General features: G+C 38.4%; 1 protein-coding gene across 3 annotated transcripts in view; it reads left to right on the top strand.

Moving 5' to 3' along the window:
• Positions 1 to 26073, top strand: part of GADL1 (glutamate decarboxylase like 1) — a 181804-nt gene that overhangs the window by 134915 nt on the left and 20816 nt on the right. Inside the window, exon 15 of one of the 3 annotated variants that reach the window (XM_082415123.1) lies at positions 14754 to 25666. The exons of the other annotated variants lie outside the window; for them this stretch is intronic. Within the exon in view, the coding sequence (XP_082271249.1) occupies positions 14754 to 14774 (21 nt within the window). The 3' untranslated portion in view covers positions 14775 to 25666. Of the gene's footprint in view, positions 1 to 14753; positions 25667 to 26073 lie in introns of those variants that run through there. 3 annotated transcript variants of the gene reach the window in all.

The following is a 26073-nucleotide window of genomic DNA, read 5'->3' as shown; positions in this document are numbered from 1 at the left end:
AACTTTTATTTCATTAGTTGGATAAAATTATAGTTGGTGTCCCAAAAGCCTTGCGTGTAGGACCCTTTTTATATATCTTGATAAAAATAAATGGTGGGCTCCCTGCCCCTTACACTACACTGGACTTATAACCCCTGGAGAAAGTGAAAAGGATTGAGTCACACTTCAAAGGCAAACTAATACACCTTCTTTTCTCTTTTTATTGAAAGGGGTTTTAATCATTTGGAAACCAAATATCAATCAGATACTTTTTTACAGGAGCCTGCGTCAGTAATTGAGTTTATCACTTGAAAGTCGAAGACAGAAAATGAAATTGGTAATGCAAATGGCCCTCATCGCCCGTGGGGAAATTGTGTGCATCGCCGTGACTTTCAGCGTGCTTCTAGCAGCTAGTGATGTCATTTAAGCAATTGCTTCCTCTTCTCTGATTAGTCAAGGTTCTCGTTACCTGTTTTTGCAGAGGCCACTAAAACTAAGTACTGAGTCGGGAACCTCATAAGTCGGTTAAGGCATCAAAGAAACTTGCCTGTTTTCTTGCAGTTTATGAATTAGCTAAATCTTACTTAGAAACACATGCCTTCCAGGTTTAATAGTTAAGAAGCAAATGAGACTGTCATTGTTTATTTTTCGTGGTACTAAATTCACGTTGGTTTCCTCATATGATTACCCACATGTCAGCGGGACCTCCTGTAGGTCCCGACCCACAGGTAAACATGGGGTTAAGAGGGTGAGTTTAAGTATTGCTCAGGAGGAGGACTAACCAGTTATCCTTTAACGTCTGTGGTCTTTGGTTTTGTTGGATGAGCTCCGTGGTGGTGGATGGGGAAAAGGGTTTCTCATTAATCACCTTCAGTAAGAAACCACGCTTCCTTAACAGAAGTAGTTTGCTTTCTTTCTTTTTTTTAAATTTTATTGAAGTAGGGTTGATTTTCAATGTTGTGTTTAATTTCTGTTGTTTAATTTCTTTTTAAATTGAAAAAAATGACTACTTGAGAGAGTATTATATTCTGTTGTCCCTAAATATTAAAATTAAGAAAATTTAAAAATTGACAATAAGCAAGAACCCCAATTAACCAAGATAAATAAGCAAAATGCGTATTGTATGCAGATCTCTCCCTGGCATCTTTAAAGATGTATCTGGACCTAGGAGAGCTGCTTTTGAGGAAAGACTTCTGAATGGAAGGAATAACTGTCGGAGAAAAAATGCTGTTATGGACACAGCATGTAATGTCAACTGGAACCGTCCCCACGCACACAATCTGAAGTCAGGTCCCACTGTTTGCGTGCAATCATGGGTGGGGTCTCTGTAGTGTGGTTAATATTTCACAAGCCTATTTAGCAGATTGACCTCACAGAGGCTGTGAATTGCTGCCTCATCAATAAGAGAAAACATTGCATTTTTTTTGGTAGTGACAGTGTTTTGTTTTAAAGAGAAGCTGGTTTACAAAGATGCCTATTATGACTCTCCTCTATGAATCTGAATAACACTTGAAATATAATTTAAGACTTCATCAGGGGAGGGATGGAGTGGGAGTTTGGAATTAGCAGATGCAAACTATTATATATAGGATGGACAAACGACAAGGTCCTACTGTATAACACAGGGGACTATATTCAATATCCTGTGATAAACCATAATGGAAAAGAACATAGAAAAGAATATATATATGTATAAATGAATCACTTTCCTGTACAGCAGAAATTAACACAACATTGTAAAACTATGCTTCCAAATGAAAAATTTTTTAAAAAGACAGACTTCATCTGCACTGATGATGGAGTGTCCTACACTGATTGAAGTTGGTGAGGATGAGAGTCTACATTCTTAGCTGACTTCAAGGGACTTACCTGTTTGCTGCCATCCACTTATACTGGCTTGACTTCCATCCACCTTTTTTAGCATTTATTTTTTGAGACTTTAAGAAATAATTATCCTATTAATTTAAATAAAACAAGCACTAGTCTCCCAACAGTTGGGTTGTTTTAACAGGTGATTGACATCTTTCAAATGTTAACAACCAAATCTTTTCTAGAAACCCACAAGTGAACTAGGAGATGGTGGAAGTTTCTTCTAGAACAATCTATGGTGCCCTTCTGCTCCTGACATCCGCTCTGGAGTGTGTTCCAACCACCATTTTCTTGCAACTATCAGATGTGTTAAGGGGGAGAGGTGAAGAGACAAGGAACAAGGAAAGAGTCATTTAGAGCTCCTTGAGACTGGGTCTTGGAGTAGTTCTGGTGACTTAAAGAAGCAAACAGAGTTCCATGTGATCCTCATCTCCAGGGCTATGGAGATGCACAGTAAATGCACAGTAACTATGGTAACTGTGAGATGCAGGACATTAGCTAAAGCTGAGGTCAGCATGGCACAGACTCCACTGTTATTCCCATCATCTTGTACCATAAATTTCTTCACCTCCATGCACAGCACACCACTTACATGGATTTTATGCTTAAACTGTACCCTGTGACTGTCAGACAGGAAAGGCAGGCCCTACAGTGTCTGAAATGAGAGAACGGTAGGCTTTGTCTCATGCCAGTCTGGGCTAGTGCTCAGTTTGTGATTCTGCGTCCCTTGGAAATGACCCTGAAATTACCCGAGGAAGCCCGGGGAGCAGGACGACAGCTCAGGTGTGTCAGTGAAGGTCCCTTTGTGTGTGTGTACTGAGAACCCACGCCAGCACTTGGAACTCGGATGAAAGAGGTTTCAGCCGTCAGGTCAGGCAGCCTTTGGAAAATTCTGCCTGCTGGGTTTAATTTCAGAACCTTGGCCTGTTTTATTCAGATGGACAGCCATCACACGTCTTTCCTTCTTTCTTTTTTTTTTTTTTTGTCCTTTTCATCCTTGGCCTCATTACCCTTTGCCATTCACTTGTTGGAAAGAGAGGGGAATGAAATTGGCTGGGGGGTGAAGAGGGAAGCTGAATTAAATCCTGCATGTGACAAAAACCTGTGAAAAATTTTCCAAAGGGCTTTCCTCTGAAACTGTGAGATGGTGAGACCAGTGTGGGGCGTCAGTGCAGCAGAAATCTAATTGAGTTTCTCAGTCCCTCTATTGATGTCTCTGGGACACAACTGTAGTACAAACAGACTGGGGGAGGGGAAGATCATCCTTCAAATCATTTGTCTTTGAAATTGTGTATTAGCCTATTTTCCCCAGATACTGCCATTCAAAACCTGGAGGGCTTTCTTCTGCTCTGCTTGGTATATTCACTTTGCCTAAGAAATAGCTCTTTACTTCTTTCTCTACCAAATATGCCCTTTCACATTTGCTACAAAAGTTGGCCTTGGGATGCAGATGAGGTCCTATGTCTTCCAAAACTATGTAAAATATATCATGTTCTATTTATTATATGCTCTACCAGGGCCTGATTTTCATTGTAAATAAAAAATAAGCTAAGTCAGGCAAATGAATTAGCACTTTGATTTTATTTATTTTTTTATACAGCAGGTTCTTATTAGTCATCCATTTTATACACATCAGTGTATACATGTCAATCCCAATCTCCCAATTCATCACACCACCACCACCACCCCCCGCCGCTTTCCCCCCTTGATGTCCATACGTTTGTTCTCTGCATCTGTGTCTCAGTTTCTGCTTTGCAAACCGGTTCATCTGTACCATTTTCTAGGGTCCACATATATGGTTAATATACGATATTTGTTTTTCTCTTTCTGACTTATTTCACTCTGTATGACAGTCTCTAGATGCATCCACGTCTCTACAAATGACCCAATTTTGTCCCTTTTTGTGGCTAATATTCCATTGTATACATGTACCACATCTTCTTTATCCATTCGTATGTCGATGGGCATTTAGGTTGCTTCCATGACCTGGCTATTGTAAATAGACCTGCAGTGAACATTGGGGTGCATGTGTCTTTTTGAATTATGGTTTTCTCTGGGTATATGCCCAGTAGTGGGATTGCTGGGTCATATGGGAATTCTATTTTTAGTTTCTTAAGGAACCTCCATACTGTTCTCCATAGTGGCTGTATCAATTTACATTCCCACCAACAGTGCAAGAGGGTTCCCTTTTCTCCACACCCTCTCCAGCATTTGTTATTTGTAGATTTTCTGATGATGCCCATTCTAACCGGTGTGAGGTAATACCTCATTGTAGTTTTGATTTGCATTTCTCTAACAATTAGTGATGCTGAGCAGCTATTCATGTGCTTCGTGGCTATCTGTATGTCTTCTTTGGAGAAATGTCTATTTAGGTCTTCTGCCCATTTTTGGATTAGGTTGTTTGTTTTTTTAATATTGAGCTGAATGAGCAGTTTATATATTTTGGAGATTAATCCTTTGTCTATTGATTCGTTTGCAAATATTTTCTCCCATTCTGAGGGTTGTCTTTTCGTCTTGTGTATGGTTTCCTTTGCTGTGCAAAAGCTTTGAAGTTTCATTAGGTCCCATTTGTTTATCTTTGTTTTTATTTCCATTATTCTAGGAGATGGATCAGAAAAGATCTTGCTGTGATTTATGTCAAAGAGTGTTCTTCCTATGTTTTCCTCTAAGAGTTTTATAGTGCCTGGTCTTACATTTAGGTCTCTAATCCATTTTGAGTTTATTTTTGTGTATGGTGTTAGGGAGTGTTCTACTTTCATTCTTGTACATGTAGCTGTCCAGTATTCCCACCACCACTTATTGAAGAGACTGTCTTTTCTCCATTGTATATCTTTGCCTCCTTTGTCATAGATTAGTTGACCATAGGTGTGTGAGTTTATCTCTGGGCTTTCTATCCTGTTCCATTGATCTATATTTCTGTTTTTGTGCCAGTACCATATTGTCTTGATTACTGTAGCTTTGTAGTATAGTCTGAAGTCAGGTAGCCTGATTCCTCCAGCTCCGTTTTTTTCCCTCAAGACTGCTGTGGCAATTCGGGGTCTTTTGTATCTCCATACAAATTTTAAGATTTTCTGTTCTAGGTCTGTAAAAAATGCCATTGGTAATTTGATAGGGATTGCATTGAATCTGTAGATTGCTTTGGGTAGTAGAGTCATTTTCACAATATTGATTCTTCCAATCCAAGAACATGGTATATCTCTCCATCTGTTGGTTTCATATTTAATTTCTTCCATCAGTGTCTTATAGTTTTCTGCATACAGGTCTTTTGTCTCCTTAGGTAGGTTTATTCCTAGATATTTTATTCTTTTTGTTCCAATGGTAAATGGGAGTGTTTCCTTAATTTCTCTTCCATATTTTTCATCATTGGTGTATAGGAATGCAAGAGATTTCTGTGCATTAACTTTGTATCCTGCTACTTTACCAAATTCATTGATTAGCTCTAGTAGTTTTCTGGTAGCGTCTTTAGGATTCTCTATGTATAGTATCATGTCATCTACAAACAGTGACAGCTTTACTTCTTCTTTTCCAATTTGTATTCCTTTTATTTCTTTTTCTTCTCTGATTGCCGTGGCTAGGACTTCCAAAACTATGATGAATAATAGTGGTGAGAGTAGACATCCTTGTCTCGTTCCTGATCTTAGATGAAATGCTTTCAGTTTTTCACCATTGAGAATGATGTTTGCTGTGGGTATGTCATATATGGCCTTTATTAGGTTGAGGTAGGTTCCCTCTATGCCCACCTTATGGAGAGTTTTTATCATAAATGGGTGTTGAATTTTGTGAAAAGCTTTTTCAGCATCTATTGAGATCATCATATGGTTTTTATTCTTCAATTTGTTAATATGGTGTATCACATTCACTGATTTGCATGTATTGAAGAATCCTTGCATCCCTGGGATAAATCCCACTTGATCATGGTGTATGATCCTTTTAATGTGTTGTTGGATTCTGTTTGCTAGTATTTTGTTGAGGATTTTTGCATCTATATTCATCGGTGATATTGGTCTGTCATTTTCTTTTTTTGTAGTATGTTTGTCTGGTTTTGGTATCAGGGTGATGATGGGGCCTCATAGAATGAGTTTGGGAGTGTTCCTTCCTCTGCAATTGTTTGGAAGAGTTTGAGAAGGATAGGTGTTAGCTCTTCTCTAAATGTTTGATAGAATTCACCCGTGAAGCCATCTGGTCCTGGACTTTTGTTTGTTAGAAGATTTTTAATCACAGTTTCAATATCATTACTTGTGATTGTCTATTCATATTTTCTATTTCTTCCTGCTTCAGTCTTGCAAGGTTATACCTTTCTAAGGATTTGTCCATTTCTTCCAGGTTGTTGATTTTATTGGCATAGAGTTGCTTGTAGCAGTCTCTCAGGATGCTTTGTATTTCTGCGGTGTCTGTTGTAACTTCTCCTTTTTCATTTCTAATTTTATTGATTTGAGTCCTCCCTCTTTTCCTGATGAGTCTGGCTAATGGTTTATCAATTTTGTTTATCTTTGCAAAGAACCAGCTTTTAGTTTTATTGATCTTTGCTATTGTTTTTTTGTTTCTATTTCATTTATTTCTGCTCTGATCTGTATGATTTATTTCCTTCTGCTAACTTTGGGTTTTGTTTGTTCTTCTTTCTGTAGTTCCTTTAGGTGTAATGTTAGATTGTTTATTTGAGATTTTTCTTGTTTCTTGAGGTAGGCTTGTATAGCTATAAACTTCCCTCTTAGAACTGCTTTTGCTGCATCTCATAGGTTTTGGATTGTCGTGTTTTAATTATCCTTTGTCTCTAAGTATTTTTTGATTTCCTCTTTGATTTCTTCAGTGATCTCTTGGTTATTTAGTAACATATTGTTTAGCTGCCACGTGTTTGTGTTTTTTACGCTTTTCTCCCTGTAATTCATATCTAATCTCATAGCGTTGTGCTCAGGAAAGATGCTTGATATGATTTCAGTTTTCTTAAATTTACTGAGGCTTGGTTTGTGACAGAAGATTTGATCTACCCTGGAGAATGTTCCGTGCACACCTGAGAAGAAAGTGTAATCTGCTCTTTTGGGATGGAATGTCCTATAAATATCAATTAAATCTATCTGGTCTATTGTGTCATTTAAAGCTTCTGTCTCCTTATTAATTTTCTGTTTGGATGATCTGTCCATTGGTGTAAGTGAGATGTTAAAGTCCCCCACTATTATTGTGTTACTGTCAATTTCCTCTTTTAGAGCTGTTAAAGTTGCCTTATGTATTGAGGTGCTCCTATGTTGGGTGCATATATATTTGTAATTGTTATATCTTCTTCCTGGATTGATCCCTTGATCATTATGTAGTGTCCTTCCTTGTCTCTTGTAACATTCTTTATTTTAAAATCTATTTTATCTGATATGAGTATTGTTACTCCAGCTTTCTTTTGATTTCCATTTGCATGGAATATCTTTTTCCATCCCCTCACTTTCAGTGTGTATGTGTCCCTAGGTCTGAGGTGGGTCTCTTGTAGACAGCATATATATGCATCTTGTTTTTGTATCCATTCAGCAAGCCTGTGTCTTTTGGTTGGAGCATTTAATCCATTCACGTTTAAGGTAATTATCGATATGTATGTTCCTATGACCATTTTCTTAATTGTTTTGGGTTTGTTTTTGTAGGTCCTTTTCTCCTCTTGTGTTTCCCACTTAGAGAAGTCCCTTTAGCATTTGTTGTAGAGCTGGTTTGGTGGTGCTGAATTCTCTTAGCTTTTGCTTGTCTGTAAAACTTTTGATTTCTCCATCAAATCTGAATGAGATCCTTGCCAGGTAGAGTTATCTTGGTTTTAGGTTCTTCCCTTTCATCACTTTAAGTATACCATGCCACTCCCTTCTGGCTTGTAGAGTTTCTGCTGAGAAATCAGCTGTTAACCTTATGGGAGTTCCCTTATATGTTGTCCTTTTTCCCTTGCTGCTTTCAATAATTTTTCTTTGTCTTTAATTTTTGCCAATTTGATTACTATGTGTCTCAGCGTGTTTTTCCTTGGGTTTATCCTGTATGGGACTCTCTGCACTTCCTGGACTTGGGTGGCTATTTCCTTTCCCATGTTAGGGAAATTTTCAACTATAATCTCTTCAAATCTTTTCTCTGGTCCTTTCTCTCTCTCTTCTCCTTCTGGGACCCCTATAACTTGAACGTTGTTGCGTTTAATGTTGTCCCAGAGGTCTCTTAGGCTGTCTTCATTTCTTTTCACTCTTCTTTCTTTATTCTGTTCCACAGCAGTGAATTCCACCAGTCTGTCTTCCATGTCACTTACCCGTTTTTCTGCCTCAGTTATTCTGCTATTGATTCCTTCTAGTGTATTTTTCATTTCAGTTGTTATATTGTTCATCTCTGTTTGTTTGTTCTTTAATTCTGCTAGATCTTTGTTAAACATTTATTTCAACTTCTCGATCTTTGTCTCCATTCTTTTTCCGAGGTCCTGGATCATCTTCACTATCATTAGTCTGAATTCTCTTTCTGGAAGATTGCCTATCTCCGTTTCATTTAATTGTTTTTCTGGGGTTTTATCTTGTTCCTTCATCTGGTACATAAACCTCTGCCTTTTCATCTTGTCTATCTTTCTGTGAATGTGGTTTTTGTTCCACAGGCTGCTAGTGTTGGAGGGTCTCCTGCAGAGGCGGGGGTGGGGGCTGTGGCTCACCGTGGGGACAAGGACACTGGCAGCAGAAGTTCCGGGAAGTACTCCTTGGCATGAGCCCTCCCAGAGTCAGCCATTAGCCCCACCAAAGACAATTAGCACATTTTGAGTTGAGCTGAAAATAAATTAGTTTGACAAAGATACTTATTTAAATCAAGCAGTATGAAACCACAGAACAAATTACATATACAGGTGTGTGTGAGAGAGAGAGAGAGAGACTGTGTGTATGGGGTATGTATGTGTGTTGCTAATATTGGCAATTAGTTGTAGCAATTATGGCAAAAGGTTGGCATCCGGGGAAGGAAGGGAGAGATAGGAACTTGTATCCAGTGCCCTTTCAAACATATGAAAGCATAAAATGGTACCCTCTCAATGGACTATGACATTTCTTACAGCCTCACCTTTGGAATGTTGTTTGGATGTCTTGGGAGACCTGGCATTTTGGAAACCTTAGCAGAGGGAGACCAAGAGGCTCCTGGGGCAGTGTGTGCTGCTAATGCATCCCACCCACTTGGGCAGCTCCATCCACTTACATAGCATCCATAAGATAAGACTGTCAGTGTGTGTCTGGTGACCAGAGAATGTATTGCTTAACTCAGGACACTTCTGAAAGTGAAGTGGATCTCAGAGCAAACCAGCATCCTAGTTATAGGCTCTTTTTTTTAGGTCACAGTTCTTTCTCTGATGAGGTCCAAAAGCAGAAAGCATATTTTTATTCAATTTTGATATATGTGTTTGATGAAACCAGCATCATTTTAGAAGAGACCTTTGTTTTAGTGAAAATGATACACACTCATTGTAAAAACAAATTGGAAAACCCAACAATGCAGAAAGTGCAAGACAAGTAAAAATCCATTGTGGTGTCAGAACCAGGAGATAACTAGCGTTAACAGTTTGGTAAACATTCTTCTGGTCTTCTCTACATATGGGCATATGTACACAGATACACGAATATACTTTTACACAAATGGGATCAAATTATATATAATGTTCTACAATTTGCTTTTCTTCAGTAAACACTTAGACATCTTTCCATGGTGTCCGATATAGGTCTGCACCATTTTCAATGGCTACACACACAAGAGAATGCATGTATTATACCATTGTTTTACATAATTCAGTCTTGCATTGACATTTGGTTTCTACATTTTTTGTAGTTTAATTTTTATTTTATATTGTAGTATAGATGATTTACAATGTTGCATTAGTTTCAGGTATATACATATACCTATTCTTTTCCCATTTTGGTTATTACAGATTATTTAGTAGAGTTCCCTGTGCTATACAGTAGGTCCTTATTTATCATCTATTTTATATATTGTTGTGTGTATATGTTAATCCCAACCTCCTAATTTATCCCTCCCCTCTACATTTTTAACATTATAAATAACAGAGATGAATGCTCTGGTATACACTTTTTTGATTGTAATTTTAACCCCTTCTCTCTCTTTAATGAAAGCATGTCCGAGGAGTGAGAGATGTGTTATATTGGGACAATCTGAAATGCTTTTAACTTACTTTGAAGAAGGAGGAGGAAGAGGAAGAGTTACTTGCAAATTCCTATGCTGTAACCTGATTAATAATAAGTTGCCTACACACTGCATGCCTGATTGAGCACCAGCAGTATTTCTGGACCCTTGTCTAAAGTATAAACTCTCCTGCCCTAAGTATTCTTTTCTGTCACCCCTGATCTCTGCCTATAGGACACTGTGTCTTAAATCTCCATCACATTTCATTCTTCAGTTCTGATATTTAATCCATTTCATTTCATGCAATAGTCATTTTCATGTTTTCTCACCCCTCCCCGAGAGATGATGTGTTTTTCCTACTTATTCCTTGTTAGCAGCCTCGGTGGCTCGTTTGTGTGAGGTGCTGAACTAGGGCAAGTGACACAGGCAGTGGGGCTCAAACCACTAACAGCAGCATCTGACCACTTTGCCTGCCTACAGGTGCTCTTCACGGAGTGTCTAGCAGACTGAGAATGTTTTGCCAGGTAACAACCCTCCCTCCTTATTAGTTAAAGGACCACCAAAAAATATAAGGAAAGCGTAGTTGAAATGTTTGAAAACTGCTATATTCTCTAAGTTCAAAGTAAGTCCAATTGGTTTAAAGTGTTGACTTCTTGAAGAAATGTCCCGAGAGTCACTTGTTCCTAAAAAATAAGCGTGGGTTAGTCAGGGCAGGGCTGGATTAAGATAATGATCAGTAATATGCCATTTGTCAGTGGAAGAGTTCAAGGAAGAAGTAAAAGAGCCACCCACCATTCTGACTGGCCTTCTTTCCTTCTAATTAGAGAGAGACCAAGGGCCTGATGGAAGGCCACCATCTCCCCAGGGACCTCTGATCGAGGCTGGGAGGCCTGATGGAGGCTTTTTTTCTTCACCTAAAAAGGAAAACTCAGCAACATTAGAAACACAAATACAGCATTTGCTTTCATTTAGAGTAGCTAGAATCAGTTACCCCTAGGAACTGTGATGCTCCAAATGGCAAACGGAGGGTGTAACTTCTGAGCGACAGCTAGAAATGACAAAGCAAGCTTCTGATCAACAATGTGAAGTGAGGTTTTTTGAAAGTCAGAATAAGATGAATGAAGATTTGTTAGAAACTACTGATAGTTAATTATGGTCAAAGTACCACAAGATTGAGCTTGGGGGGTGGGGGGTTGTTGTTGTTTGCTTTATTTCTTCCCCCTGAAGTTCAGAGGCAGTCACATGACATTTATTCAACGCCAAGAGCACGTAGATCAATGTATGGAGGAGTGTGACATTGAAATGTGGAACTAAGTTATAGATGAATGAATGAATAAGTAAATAAATAAAGGACACAGCTTTATATAGAAGAATTCAAAATGTAACAGTTGAGTTGTATTCAGCTTTCCTCCCCAGTTAAAAATTCTCTCTCCCACCTCTAGTTATTGAACAATCTTATATTTATTGAGTGCTTTTGGTGCACAGCCCACTGTGAAATAGGTAATGTTGGTACTCATTTTCTGGCGATAAAAGCTATTGAGTTCTAGAAATATAAAAAAAATTTTTCATAGCTAAGGCCTCTGACACATATACTGTTTAACTGAAAAACATGGCAGTTTGTAGATGAGTGTTTGAAAATCTGGTGCCCTCGCATCATACTTCCCAAGCCCTTTGTTGTCATTCCCAGAAGGGACTTTCTGGCAGGTTGGGCTGACTCGTGTGTTGCTTCCATTCCTACTATAGTCCACGAGAAAGTGCTAGGGGAGCAGAGCCTATCCTAAGAAGCAGGTGGGATAACCAGCTGAATCTGGTCTTTGCTGGAATGCACACGGGTCATCCTGTTTTGCTTTTGCCCTAAATTAAAAAAAAAAAATCATACCATCATCATTTCAGAACCATTTAAAATAGTCTGAAAGAGTTGAATCAGAATTGGGCTTGGGATTTTCTTTCTCTGTTCATGCACTTCCTCAAATCCTTCGCTAGATGGTGTTCCAAATCAATCCTTGATCTCTACATGGTTGCTTTGGTCCAGGAAAATGGGGGAAACACACAGCCATCCCTCTGTGACTGACTGTGGTCCCTCCCTCTGCCTTCAAGAATGGCTGGACTTTTCCCCGCTACTCAGTGAGTAGTTCTGTGTATTGCTGAGCTGTGTTGCAGGCCATATGTGTCAGTATCTGGGAGTGGTTCTGACAGGAGACATTTCTGTGTGATTGGCAGGAAGCTTTGCTAGACTCATCATCAGCGGCCCCCATGACTCTCGCTGGTGCTGGGAATCACAAGCAAATTGGTTTTAACACCCTGGTGAAGATGGTCAATTCAAACCACAAGCCCAACGGGAACTGAAACCTGGGTGTGGCCCCTGAGTGGGACCAACAGATGAGTAATGAATAGAAATATTTACAGAAGGTGATAGACCCAGGAAATGTACAAATCTGTGCCAGCATACGTAAATCTTGGATCTGTGTTTGTTAGATAGGGCTGTGTCTAGAGTCTTCATTTCAAAGGAAATGATGAATTAATGTTGCTTTTCTCAAAACTGAAAAATTCATTTGATTCACAAAAGATATTGGAGACTATCTTTCAAAAACAAACTGGATTTGAGGATGCTATAAAAATGATGGTCCAAGTATGGTACTGGCACAAAAACAGAACTATAGATCAATGGTACAGGATAGAAAGCCCAGAGACAAACCCATGCACATATGGTCACCTTACCTTTGACAAAGGAGGCAAGAATATACAATGGAGAAAAGACAATCTCTTCAATAAGTGATGCTGGGAAAACTGGACAGCTACATGTGAAAGAATGAAATTAGAACACTTCCTTACACCATACACAAAAATAAACTCAAAACGGATTAAAGACCTAAATATAAGGCCAGACACTATAAAACTCTTAGAGGAAAACATAGGAAGAACACTCTGTGACATAATCACAGCAGGATCCTTTTTGACCCACCTCCTAGAGTAATGGAAATAAAAACAAAAATAAACAAATGGGACCTAATTAAACTTAAACGGTTTTGCACAGCAAAGGAAACCATAAACAAGACAAAAAGACAACCCTCTGAATGAGAGAAAATATTTGCAAATGAAGCAACTGACAAAGGATTAATCTCCAAAATATACAAGCAGCTCATGGAGCTCAATATCAAAAAAACAAACAACCCAAACTATATATAATAACCTGTGATAAACCACAATGGAAAAGAATATAAAAAAGAATGTGTATGTGTGTATAACTGAGTCACTTTGCTGTACAGCAGAGATTGGCACAACATTGTAAATCAACTGCACTTCAATAAAAAAAAATTTAAAAAACAAACAAAAAACCCAATCCAAAAATGGGTGGAATACCTCAATAGACATTTCTCCAAAGTAGCCATACAGACTGCCAACAAACACATGAAAAGATGCTCAACATCACGAATCATTAGAGAAATGCAAATCAAAACCACAATGAGGTATCACCTCACACCCATCAGAATGGCCATCATCAAAAAATCTACAAACAATAAATGCTGGAGAGGGTGTGGAGAAAAGGGAACCCTCCTGCACTGTTGGTGGGAATGTAAACTGATACAGCCACTATGGAGAGCCGTATGGAGGTTCCTTAAAGAACTGAAAATAGAACTACCATATGACCCAGCAATCCCACTACTGGGCATATACCCTGAGAAAACCATAATTCAAAAAGATACATGTACCACAGTGCTCATTGCAACACTATTTACAATAGCCAGGACGTGGAAGCAACCTAAATGTCCATCAACAAATGAATGGATGAAGAAGAAGTGGCACATATATACGATGGAATATTACTCAGCCATAAAAAGGAACAGAATTGAGTTCTTTGTAATGAGGTGGATGGACCTAGAGTCTGTCATACAGAGTGAAGTAAGTCAGAAAGAGGAAAACAAATACCGTATGCTAACGCACATATATGGAATCTAAAAAAACAGTACTGATGAACTTAGTGGCAGGGCAGGAATAAAGACGCAGACATAGAGAACGGACTTGAGGACACAGGGGAAGAGGAAGCTGGGATGAAGTGAGAGAGTAGCACTGACATATATACACTACCAAATGTAAAACAGATGGCTAGTGGGAAGCTGCTGCATAGCACTGGTAGATCAGCTTGATGCTTTGTGACAACCTAGAGGGGTGGGTTAAGGAGGAGGGTGGGAGGGAGGCTCAAGGAGGAGGAGATATAGGGATATATGTATATGTATAGCTGATTCACTTTGTTGTACAGCAGAAACTAACACAACATTGTAAAGCAATTATACTCCAATAAAGATATTTTAAAAATGACGGTCCAATGAGATGTATGAATAGATATGAACTTATCCTACTTAGTTCCACAGTTCCTTATGCTCTCCTCCCCCGCCTGTGCTCCATTATTCAGATAGCTAAACACACCATCACTTTGACAGCTGTATATGCAGTTGATTCCTTATTGTCAGTAGCCAAGGAAACTGAAATTTTTCATGACATGTTTGTGTCTGGAGGCAGCTCCATGGGAAAAAAAGAACTTTTAGACGACCCAGTGGGCTGGGTCTAAAATCCCTGGGAGAGTACAATGGCCTGGTTCCACTTGTGATGATTCTGCTGTTACCATAAACAGAGCAGAGCCCAGTTCTAATGGACTGGTTTGAGGATATGCTTCGTGTGCAAGGCTTAGTCCGGGCCTGTGATGATGAAAATCATCTGAGTGGCAAAGAGAAAAGTGCAGGACCCTGAAAGGTGCTATGTTGTAGAGACATCCCTATATAACTGCTGTGATTTTACAGGGTACCCAAAAGGGCCTGTGAAGATGAAGGACGGACGTTCCTGGCCTCGATTGCATTCTTTCATGGAGGGATCTTTCAGTGGCCTTCTGCCCTTTAATGCTCAAACTCACACTAGTTCATTTTCACTCTCCTGCATGGCCGGCCCTCAAGAACGCTTAAAGACAACACTGAATTCATAGAAAATGATTTTTGTACATGTGATCGATCTGGTTCATTTTTTCAAACATTTAAATGGCATTTTTTATTGACAATTATTTTAATAATTTTTTTCTTGAGTCCCCAAATTATACTTCGTTTTTATTTGTTGATGTTCCTGAGAGTGTGAGATGCCTGATGGCCTAGAGAAAAGTACAAAGTAGAAAGAGAAAGAAGCTTCTCACAGAAATGTTAGCCCACCTGTCACCCTGCTGCCCAGTGGGACGGGCCCCGGTGCCATTTTTCATGCTGATGTGAAAACACTCATGGTGATGTCTGTTTGCGTCTCTCATGATCTTCATAAGGAGGTTTCTGTACTTGACTTAACATTGGAATCACAGGGAAATTTTGGTAAAAATCATATTTCCAGGCTCAACTTCTTAGAGAATGAAGGTTCTGTAGGTCTGCAGTGGGTGGTACCCTAAAATCTGTATTTTTAACAAGCATCTCCAGATGATTCCAAGGCAATGTGTCCACATTCTGGAAACACTAGACAGGGTGCTTCAGGGCTCGTGTAAATGATACTGTCTCCACTCACCACTATGCTTGAAGTATGTTAACATCAGGATTAAATGAATATTAACTCATCTCCCTTTCCTGTACTCCCTTCTCCATATGTTTATTTAAACACACAACATACCATCACCTCAGAGCAATTTCACTTACCTTAAAAATCTCCTCTACCCTGTGAAAAAGTTTCCTTAAGTATATAACCAGTTTTACGGAGAATATTTCTCCCTTCCTTTGTACACTATTCCAGGAGGAACGTGTTCATACCTGCCTTGGTGTCCTGCAAGGCAACAGTGATAGATAAGATGCATGTCAGATCATCCATTTCCTAGACAGAAAAGACACTGTGTGGTTGTTAATGATGTTGGTCATTATTTTGGCAGTAGAAGAAATGGAAAGAATGGAGGAGAAGGGATTTTAAAATTCGGGGACACGGTGAGTCCAAGAGGAGGACTGGAAGATAAATTTAAGATGCTAAATCAGGCCAAAAAAATGTATTGAAAAAATAAATATACTTTTCTCTGGTGGCATGTACATATACAGGAAGAAAAAAGTTGGTTCAGTTATCTCAACAATTGTCTCTATGGCCCATGCACCAAAGATGCTGGATATCGGCCATGGGGTCCTAAGCACATCTGACCCTAACGATTTATGTCAGAAGACATTTAACACAACATAGAGCAACACAGTATTGAGATTCATTGTCTTTTAAAAGAAAACTTGAGTTCAGTAAGTCACAAAATTGACTTCTGTGTAATTAAGCAGATAGCACTAAGATCTTATTTTCTATTCCTTGTCCATGCAGAACAAGCTCTAATGCAAGGCTTTGGGAATTACATGACTTTGCTATAGAACACAGTTATTATCTATCATTCAAAATACACCCCTGAATTGAAAATAAGGCACTTCCATGTCAGGTCAATATAATTAAGAATCTAATTAATGGTCATGTAAATCATGACAGATATTAATATTTATTCTTAGTTATCCTGTTTGTCATATCAAACCAATTGCTCAGCAAATGTTGACTTAAAGGATTCTCTGCTTCGCCTCATTACTGTTTGACCTCATGTGTTAACTCAGCATGCATTAAATAGGTCTAAAGTGAGAATCCACTCTGAGTCTATAGAGCAGAATGAAGAATGCAAGGAGCTGAAATTCATTGAGTGCTTACTCATTGACACTTTCTATTTCATCTTAATTAATTCCTCCAAAAGCCTTATGAAGTGGCTTTTATTATCTCTGTGGCAAAACCGAGGAATTATGCATGTCTTTCTGTGGCTGCTGGGTGGGGCTTTTAATGTTAAAACAATAGAAACGTGGTTGTAAAACATTAGTCTGGTTTTAAGATTTTTTTTTGTTTCTTTGTGTGTTTTTTAAGTTTTCTTACGCTATAGCAGGGTCAGCCCCCAGACCAAATCCAGCCCATTGTTCGTTTTTGTAAATAAATTATATTGGAACACAGCCACAGTCTTGTGTTCTGTATTATCTACAGTTGCTTTCACTTACAACCTGAGTAGTTGCAACAGAAATTGTATGGTCTTCAAAGCCTAAAGTTTTTACTACCTGGCCCTTTATAGAAAAAGTTTGCCAACCCCTGTGCTACAGATTGATGCTCTCTCTATATGACTAAACCTCTTTCATGATGGCAGATATTCATCGGATAATAGCTCAGAATCACCAGATTGTTGCCTTGACATTGTGGAAATCTAAGTGTGTGGTGTCATCAGGGCTTGAGGGCTTTAATCTCCCTTGTCTAATGTGGGAAGAATTAGTTAGATCCAAACTTCCAAATAAGCACGAGTTACCTAGTTTCCTCTAAAGTGGGACTCAGCCTAGATCTAACCTTCTATACCTTAGTTTGAGTCACATTCATTAGGGTTCACTCAGTTATACTACAGAACAAGTGAGCTCCCCCTCCCCAATCTCAGGTTTATTTCTTGATCGCATTTCATGTCTGCTGCGGGTCAGTGGCTGCTCTGCTCTGACACAGGGCCCTCATCCTCACATCCAGGCTGAAGGAGGACCCCTATCTGGGACATGCCATCCTCACAACAAAGGGAAAGGAGAAAAGGGCTGACGGAAATACACAAGGGCTCTTATAGTTTCAGCAGGTACTTGGTCACATGCTGATGGAAGGATGATACATGCTCCTGCTGTAAGGAGGCCCCACAGGCTGCGAGGCAAGGGCAAGGATGCACGCTCTTACAGTGAGCAGGACATGTGGATAATTGAGGACAGCAATAAAACCTACTGCAGGCCAGAACAATCAGTCCCCCATCTGCCAACTAGAGAACCTCCATCCTCCTAACCATCCCTTAGGTAACCAGGGTGTGTTGTGAAATCTCAGAGTTACTGCTTCCTGTAAACACTTCACGATCCCCCTCCTCTTCCAGGTGGGTTATTGTTCTGTGTTTTTTTCTAACCACCCAGCCTTACCTCACCTTCCATGCACGTGTTTCTATTTTTCTTTCTGGGGCGAGTGCCCATGACTTGATAAACAATCAATGGTGAAGTAAAGCAGGTCCACTCAACAGCTTTTGACTTACTTGCATCAGCAGGTGGGCACCATTCTGAGGCATTTCAGTTATTCCACATCTCTGTCTTCTGTCTGTCAGGGTGACAACAAAGAAAGTCAAATCGCCTAAGAAGATACCCTATGGTTTAAGTTTCCATTTCCTTTTTAAAGGAAGCTGACCCTTTTGTGAGCCTGAAGATGAAAGTTGTCTGTTAAATGCAGATTTTCTGGCTATTCTGCCTCAAAGTCAGTGAAGTAGAAGAAGATATTAAAGATACTTCTCCAAACTGGGTCAGAACTGTGGTAGAAGATGAGAGGATTATTTCAGGAAGCCACACAATAATCCACTCAGGACTGACAAACTTAATTTATATAGTGTTTTTGGATTCCCCAAAACTGAGGAGATGGATTAGTCAGCCACGTGCCCAAGGTTCCATTTTCTGTGCTCCATCCTACCAAACTCCATTATTTCCAATGCTCAGCCAAAGCAGGTTTGAAAAAGCAATTTCATCATTTTATACCTATTGCTGAACAAGTAAATCAAGAAAGTAGTCCAAAAGTATTTCTCCCACTTAAAATGAAGCAAGAAAGACAAAATCCTTAGAAATTGAAAAAAAATATACATGTTGAATGACCTTCAAAATTAATATTAAGGGACTTCCCTGGTGGCACAGTGGTTAAGAATCTGCCTGCTAATGCAGGGGACATGGGTTCGATCTCTGGTCAGGGAAGATCCCACATGCTGCGGAGCAACTAAGCCTGTGCGCCACAACTACTGAGCCTGCTCTCTAGAACCCATGAGCCACAACTACTGAGCCCACGCACCACAGCTACTGAAGCCCATGACCCCTAGAGCCCGTGTGCCACAGCTACTGAGCCCGTGTGCTGCAACTATTGAAGCCCATGCACCTAGGACCCATGCTCCGCAACAAGAGAAGCCACCGTAATGAGTAGCCTGCCCACCACAGTGAAGAGTAGCCCCACGCACCACAACTAGAGAAAGCCCATGCACAGCAATGAAGACCCAAAGCAGTCAAAAAAAAAAAGAAAAAATTAATGTTAAGAGAGATAAATTAGGAGTTTGGGATTAACATATACACACTACTATATATAAAATAGGTAAACAACAAGGACCTACTGTATAGCACAGGGAACAATACTCAATATCTTGTAATAACCTATAATGGAAAAGAATCTGAAAATGTACGTATATGTACATGTATAATTGAATCACTTTGCTGTACACTTGAAACTAACACAACATTGTAAATTAACTATACTTCAATTTAAAAAAATAATGTTAAGGTTTAGCGGTTATCTCATGGTTATATCATTTTGTTTGCTTATATGATATCTTAGATTAAATTATATTAAATGCAAAAAGCCTTCCCATTAAACTCAGGAACAAATTACAAGCATCTGCCCTCCCCGCTGTGCATTAATTTTATTCAAAGAGTGGTACCAGCTTAATAGGCAGAAGAAGACATGGGCTTTAAAATATTTAACAGGAGACGATCCAAATACATTCATTTTAGATTGTATGATTGTATACCTATAAGACCCAAGGGCATCAAATAAAAAACTTAGAAATTTTCCATAGTAGATGTACAAAGTTGAATACCTAAAAAAGTTTTTTCTTACATACAGAAGGAAAAACTAGGAGCTTGAAAATTGAAATTTATATCAGAAGGCAGATTTTTAGTCAGAATAATTTCATCTCCATGATAGCAAAACATACTTGAAGTAACTGAGTTAAATGAAGTATATACCTTCAGAAGAAAACTATAAAATTTTAAGGACCAAAAAAATACCCTTAATGTTCCAGGAACAGTTTCTGTTTTATAAATTATTTGAAGTATAGCAGCTTTAAACAGCCATTTTATTATACACCCAGATTTTGTGGGTTAGGCATTTGGACAGCACAGAGGGAATGGGATGTCTGGAGCCACATCTGGGAGACTGATGTAGCTGAGGGTGATGCAGTGGCTGGGGCTGGAATATTCTGGAAGCATCTTCAGTCTCATGTCTGATGGTTGGTGCTGGCCCTGGGCAGGAAACTCACTGGGGACTGTCAACCAGAGCACCTGCTGGAGGCCTCTCCAGGTGGCCTGGGATTCAGCAGAGCTGGGGGGCTCAGGATAGTTGGACGTCAAAAGGTGAGTGTCCCTGAGAACTAGCTGGACTCTACCCTACTACCTCTCCTGACCTCATCTCGGGGGCCACGCAGTGTCCATTGCTCTCTGCTGGTAACTAACCGGCCACAAATTGTCTCCAATTCAGGAAATTTCCGAGAGCAGTGCCAAAGAAATTGCAGCCATATTTTAAAAATCACTTCATTAAGAAACTGGAAAACAGAACAAAAACCACATTCACAGAGAGATAGGCAAGATGACAAGGCAGAGGTCTATGTACCAGATGAAGGAACAAGATAAAACCCCAGAAAAACAACTAAATGAAGTGGAGATTGGCAACCTTCCAGAAAGATAATTCAGAATAATGATAGTGAAGATGATCCAGGACTTCGGAATAAGAATGGAGGCAAAGATTGATAAGATGAAAGAAATGTTTAACAAAGATCTAGAAGAATTAAAGAACAAACAAACAGAGATGAACAATACAATAATTAAAAAGAAAAATACACTAGAAGGAATCTATAGCAGAATAACTGAGGGAGAAAAACGGATAAGTGACCTGGAAGACAGAATGGTGGAATTCACTGCTGCAGAACAGAATAAAGAAAAGAGAATGAAAAGAAATGAAGACAGCTTAAGAAACCTCTGGGACAACATTAAATGCAGCAATATTCGCATTATAGGTGTCCCAGAAGGAGAAGAGAGAGAAAAAGGACCTGAGAAAATATTTGAAGAGATTATAGTCGAAAATCTCCCTAACATGGGAAAGGAAATAGCCACGCAAGTCCAGGAAGCGCAGAGAGTCCCATACAGGACAAACCCAAAGAGAAACATGCTGAGACACATAGTAATCAAATTAGCAAAAATTAAAGACAAAGAAAAATTATTGAAAGCAGCAAGGGAAAAAGGACAAATAACATACAAGGGAACTCCCATAAGGTTAACAGCTGATTTCTCAGCAGAAACTCTACAAGCCAGAAGGGAGTGGCATGGTAAACTTAAAGTGATGAAAGGGAAGAACCTACAACCAAGATAACTCTACCTGGCAAGGATCCCATTCAGATTTGATGGAGAAATCAAAAGCTTTACAGACAAGCAAAAGCTAAGAGAATTCAGCACCACCAAACCAGCTCTACAACAAATGCTAAAGGAATTTCTCTAAGTGGGAAACACAAGAGGAGAAAAGGACCTACAAAAACAAACCCAAAACAATTAAGAAAATGGTCATAGGAACATACATATCGATAATTACCTTAAACGTGAATGGATTAAATGCTCCAACCAAAAGACACAGGCTTGCTGAATGGATACAAAAACAAGATGCATATATATGCTGTCTACAAGAGACCCACCTCAGACCTAGGGACACATACACACTGAAAGTGAGGGGATGGAAAAAGATATTCCATGCAAATGGAAATCAAAAGAAAGCTGGAGTAACAATACTCATATCAGATAAAATAGACTTTAAAATAAAGAATGTTACAAGAGACAAGGAAGGACACTACATAATGATCAAGGGATCAATCCAAGAAGAAGATATAACAATTACAAATATATATGCACCCAACATAGGAGCACCTCAATACATAAGGCAACTTTAACAGCTCTAAAAGAGGAAATTGACAGTAACACAATAATAGTGGGGGACTTTAACATCTCACTTACACCAATGGACAGATCATCCAAACAGAAAATTAATAAGGAAACACAAGCTTTAAATGACACAATAGACCAGATAGTTTTAATTGATATTTATAGAAGATTCCATCCCAAAAGAGCAGATTACACTTTCTTCTCAAGTGCGCACAGAACATTCTCCAGGATAGATCACATCTTGGGTCACAAACCAAGCCTCAGTAAATTTAAGAAAATTGAACTCATATCAAGTATCTTTTCTGACCACAATGCTATGAGATTAGAAATCAATGACAGGGAAAAAAACGTAAAAAACACAAACACATAGAGGCTAAACAATACATTACTAAATAACCAAGAGATCACTGAAGAAATCAAAGAAGAAATAAAAAAATACTTAGAGACAAATGAAAATGAATACACCATGATCCAAAACCTATGGGATGCGGCAAAAGCAGTTCTAAGAGGGAAGTTTATAGCTATACAAGCCTACCTCAAGAAACAAGAAAAATCTCAAATAAACAATCTAACCTTGCACCTAAAGGAACTAGAGAAAGAAGAACAAACGAAACCCAAAGTTAGCAGAAGGAAAGAAATCATACAGATCAGAGCAGAAATAAATGAAATAGAAACAAAGAAAACAATAGCAAAGATCAGTCAAACTAAAAGCTGGTTCTTTGAGAAGATAAACAAAATTGATAAACCATTAGCCAGACTCATGAAGAAAAAGAGGGAGAGGACTCAAATCAATAAAATTAGAAATGAAAAAGGAGAAGTTACAACAGACACCGCAGAAACACAAAGCATCCTAGGAGACTACTACAAGGAACTGTATGCCAATAAAATGGACAACCTGGAAGAAATGGACAAATTCTTAGCAAGGTATAACCTTGCAGGACTGAAGCAGGAAGAAATAGAAAATATGAACAGACTAATCACAAGTAAAGAAATTGAAACTGTGATTAAAAATCTTCCAACAAACAAAAGTCTAGGACCAGATGGCTTTACAGGTGAATTCTATCAAACATTTAGGGAAGAGCTAACACCCATCCTTCTCAAACTCTTCCAAAAAATTACAGAGGAAGGAACACTCCCAAACTCACTCTATGAGGCCACCATCATCACCCTGATACCAAAACCAGACAAACATACTACAAAAAAAAGAAAATTACAGACCAATATCACTGATGAACATAGATGCAAAAATCCTCAACAAAATACTAGCAAACAGAATCCAACAACACATTAAAAGGATCATACACCATGATCAAGTGGGATTTTTCCCAGGGATGCAAGGATTCTTCAATATATGCCAATCAATCAATGTGATACACCATATTAACAAATTGAAGAATAAAACCCATATTATCATCTCAATAGATGCAGAAAGAGCTTTTGACAAAATTCAACACCCATTTATGATAAAAACTCTCCAGAAAGTGGGCATAGAGGGAACCTACCTCAACATAATAAAGGCCATATACGACAAACCCACAGCAAACATCATTCTCAATGGTGAAAAACTGAAAGCATTTCATCTAAGATCAGGAACGAGACAAGGATGTCCACTCTCACCACTATTATTCAACATAGTTTTGGAAGTCCTAGCCATGGCAATCAGAGAAGAAAAAGAAATAAAAGGAATCCAAATTGGAAAAGAAGAAGTAAAACTGTCATTGTTTGCAGATGACATGGTACTATACATAGAGAATCCTAAAGATGCTACCAGAAAACTACTAGACCTAATCAATGAATTTGGTAAAGTAGCAGGATACAAAATTAATGCACAGAAATCTCTAGCATTCCTATACACTAATGATGAAAAATCTGAAAGAGAAATCAAGGAAACACTCCCATTTACCATTGCAACAAAAAGAATAAAATACCTAGGAATAAACCTACCTAGGGAGACAAAAGACCTGTATGCAGAAAACTATAAGACACTGAAGAAAGAAACTAAAGATGATACCAATAAATGGAGAGATATATCATGTTCTTGGATTGGAAGAATCAATATTGTGAAAATGACTCTACTACCCAAAGCAATCTACAGATTCAGTGCAATCCCTATCAAATTACCAATGGCATTTTTTATAGAACTAGAACAAAATATCTTAACATTTGTGTGGAGACACAAATAACCCCAAATAGCTAAAGCAGTCTTGGGGAAAAAAACGGAGCTGGAGGAATCAGGCTACCTGACTTCAGACTATACTACAAAGCTACAGTAATCAAAACAATATGGTACTGGCACAAAAACAGAAATATAGATCAATGGAACAAGGTAGAAAGCCGAGAGATAAACCCAGGCACCTATGGTCAACTAATCTTTGACAAAGGAGGCAAGGATATACAATGGAGAAAAGACAGTCTCTTCAATAAGTGGTGCTGGGAAAACTGGATAGCTACATTTAAAAGAATGAAATTTGAACACTTCCTAACACCATAGACAAAAATTAACTCAAAATGGATTAGAGACCTAAGTTTAAGACCGGACACTATAAAACTCTTAGAGGAAAACATAGGAAGAACACTCTTTGACATAAATCACAGTAAGATCTTTTTTGATCCACCTCCTAGAGTAATGAAAATAAAAACAAAGATAAACAAATGGGACCTAATGAAACTTCAAAGCTTTTGCACAGCAAAGGAAACCATACACAAGACGAAAAGACAACCCTGAGAATGGAAGAAAATATCTGCAAACAAATCAACGGACAAAGGATTAATCTCCAAAATATATAAACAGCTCATGCAGCTCAATATTAAAAAAACAAACAACCCAATCCAAAAATTGGCAGAAGACCTAAATAGACATTTCTCCAAAGAAGACATACAGATGGCCAAGAAGCACATGAAAAGCTGCTCAACATCACTAATTATTAGAGAAATGCAAATCAAAACTACAATGAGGTATCACCTCACACCAGTTAAAATGGGCATCATCAGAAAATCTACAAAAAACAAATGCTGGAGAGGGTGTAGAGAAAAGGGAACCCTCTTGCACTGTTGGTGGGAATGTAAATTGATACAGCCACTATGGAGAACAGTATGGAGGTTCCTTAAAAAACTAAAAATAGAATTACCATATGACCGAGCAATCCCACTACTGGGCATGTACCCAGAGGAAACCGCAATTCAGAAAGACACATGCACCCCAATGTTCATTGCAGCTCTATTTACAATAGCCAGGTCATGGAAGCAACCTAAATGCCCATCGACAGACGAATGGATAAAGAGGAAGTGGTACATATATGCAATGGAATATTACTCAACCATAAAAAGGAATGAAATTGGGTCATTTGTAAAGATGTGTATTGATCTAGAGACTGTCATACAGAGTGAAGTAAGTCAGAAAGAGAAAAACAAATATCGTATATTAACACATATATGTGGAACCTAGAAAATGTACAGATGAACCGGTTTGCAGGGCAGAAATTGAGACACAGATGTAGAGGACAAATGTACGGACACCAAGGGGTGAAAGCGGCAGGGCGTGAGGGTGGTGGTGGGATGAATGGGGAGATTGGAATTGACATGCATACACTGATGTGTATAAAATGGATGACTAATAAGAACCTGCTGTATAAAAAAATAAATAAAATAAAATTCAAAAAAATAATTTAAGACTTATGAAGAATGATAAAGTGAAGAAAGAAGAAAACGGGATCCAGAATAGCCCTTGTATACCCTGCTTGTGGACATCTGCGAATTAAGAATTTCTTGTGAAATAGAGATGGATATTATCACTGGGTCATAATATTTTGGATAATCTTTATTTTCTAATTTATAATATTTTAATGGTGGTGATGGTGATGTGTATATGTATGTGTACATGCACATGTATGTGTTTTATGCTGAGTATGTATAATATTCATAATAAGATGAAGCAAATAAACCATTTGTATAATAAAAAAAAAGAAACTGGAAAACACCATAATTCTAGATGAGAAGATTAATTTTCCCTCAGTAATATATAGGCCTAATATAATTCTAATCATATCAATAGAAGTTTTTTTTTCCTCTTTGTATCCCTTCTTTTTTTTTAATTGAATTATAGTTGATTTACAGTATCATATTAGTTTCAGGTGTATGGCAAAGTGATTCAGATATATATATATATGTGTGTGTGTGTGTGTGTGTGTGTGTGTGTGTGTGTGTATATATATATACCTTTTTCAGATTCTCTTCTATTTTGGTTATTGCCAGATATTGAATATAATTCCCTGTGCTATCATAGGTCTTTGTTGTTTACCTATTTTATAAATAGTGTATATCTGTTACTCCTAAACTCCTAATTTATCTGTCACTCCCTTTCCCCCTGTCA

This window comes from Balaenoptera physalus, assembly GCF_965194825.1.
Source record: "Balaenoptera physalus genome assembly, chromosome: 11".
In the NCBI taxonomy this organism is placed as follows: Eukaryota; Metazoa; Chordata; class Mammalia; order Artiodactyla; family Balaenopteridae; genus Balaenoptera; species Balaenoptera physalus.
This window is presented reverse-complemented; position numbering and strand designations above follow the sequence as displayed.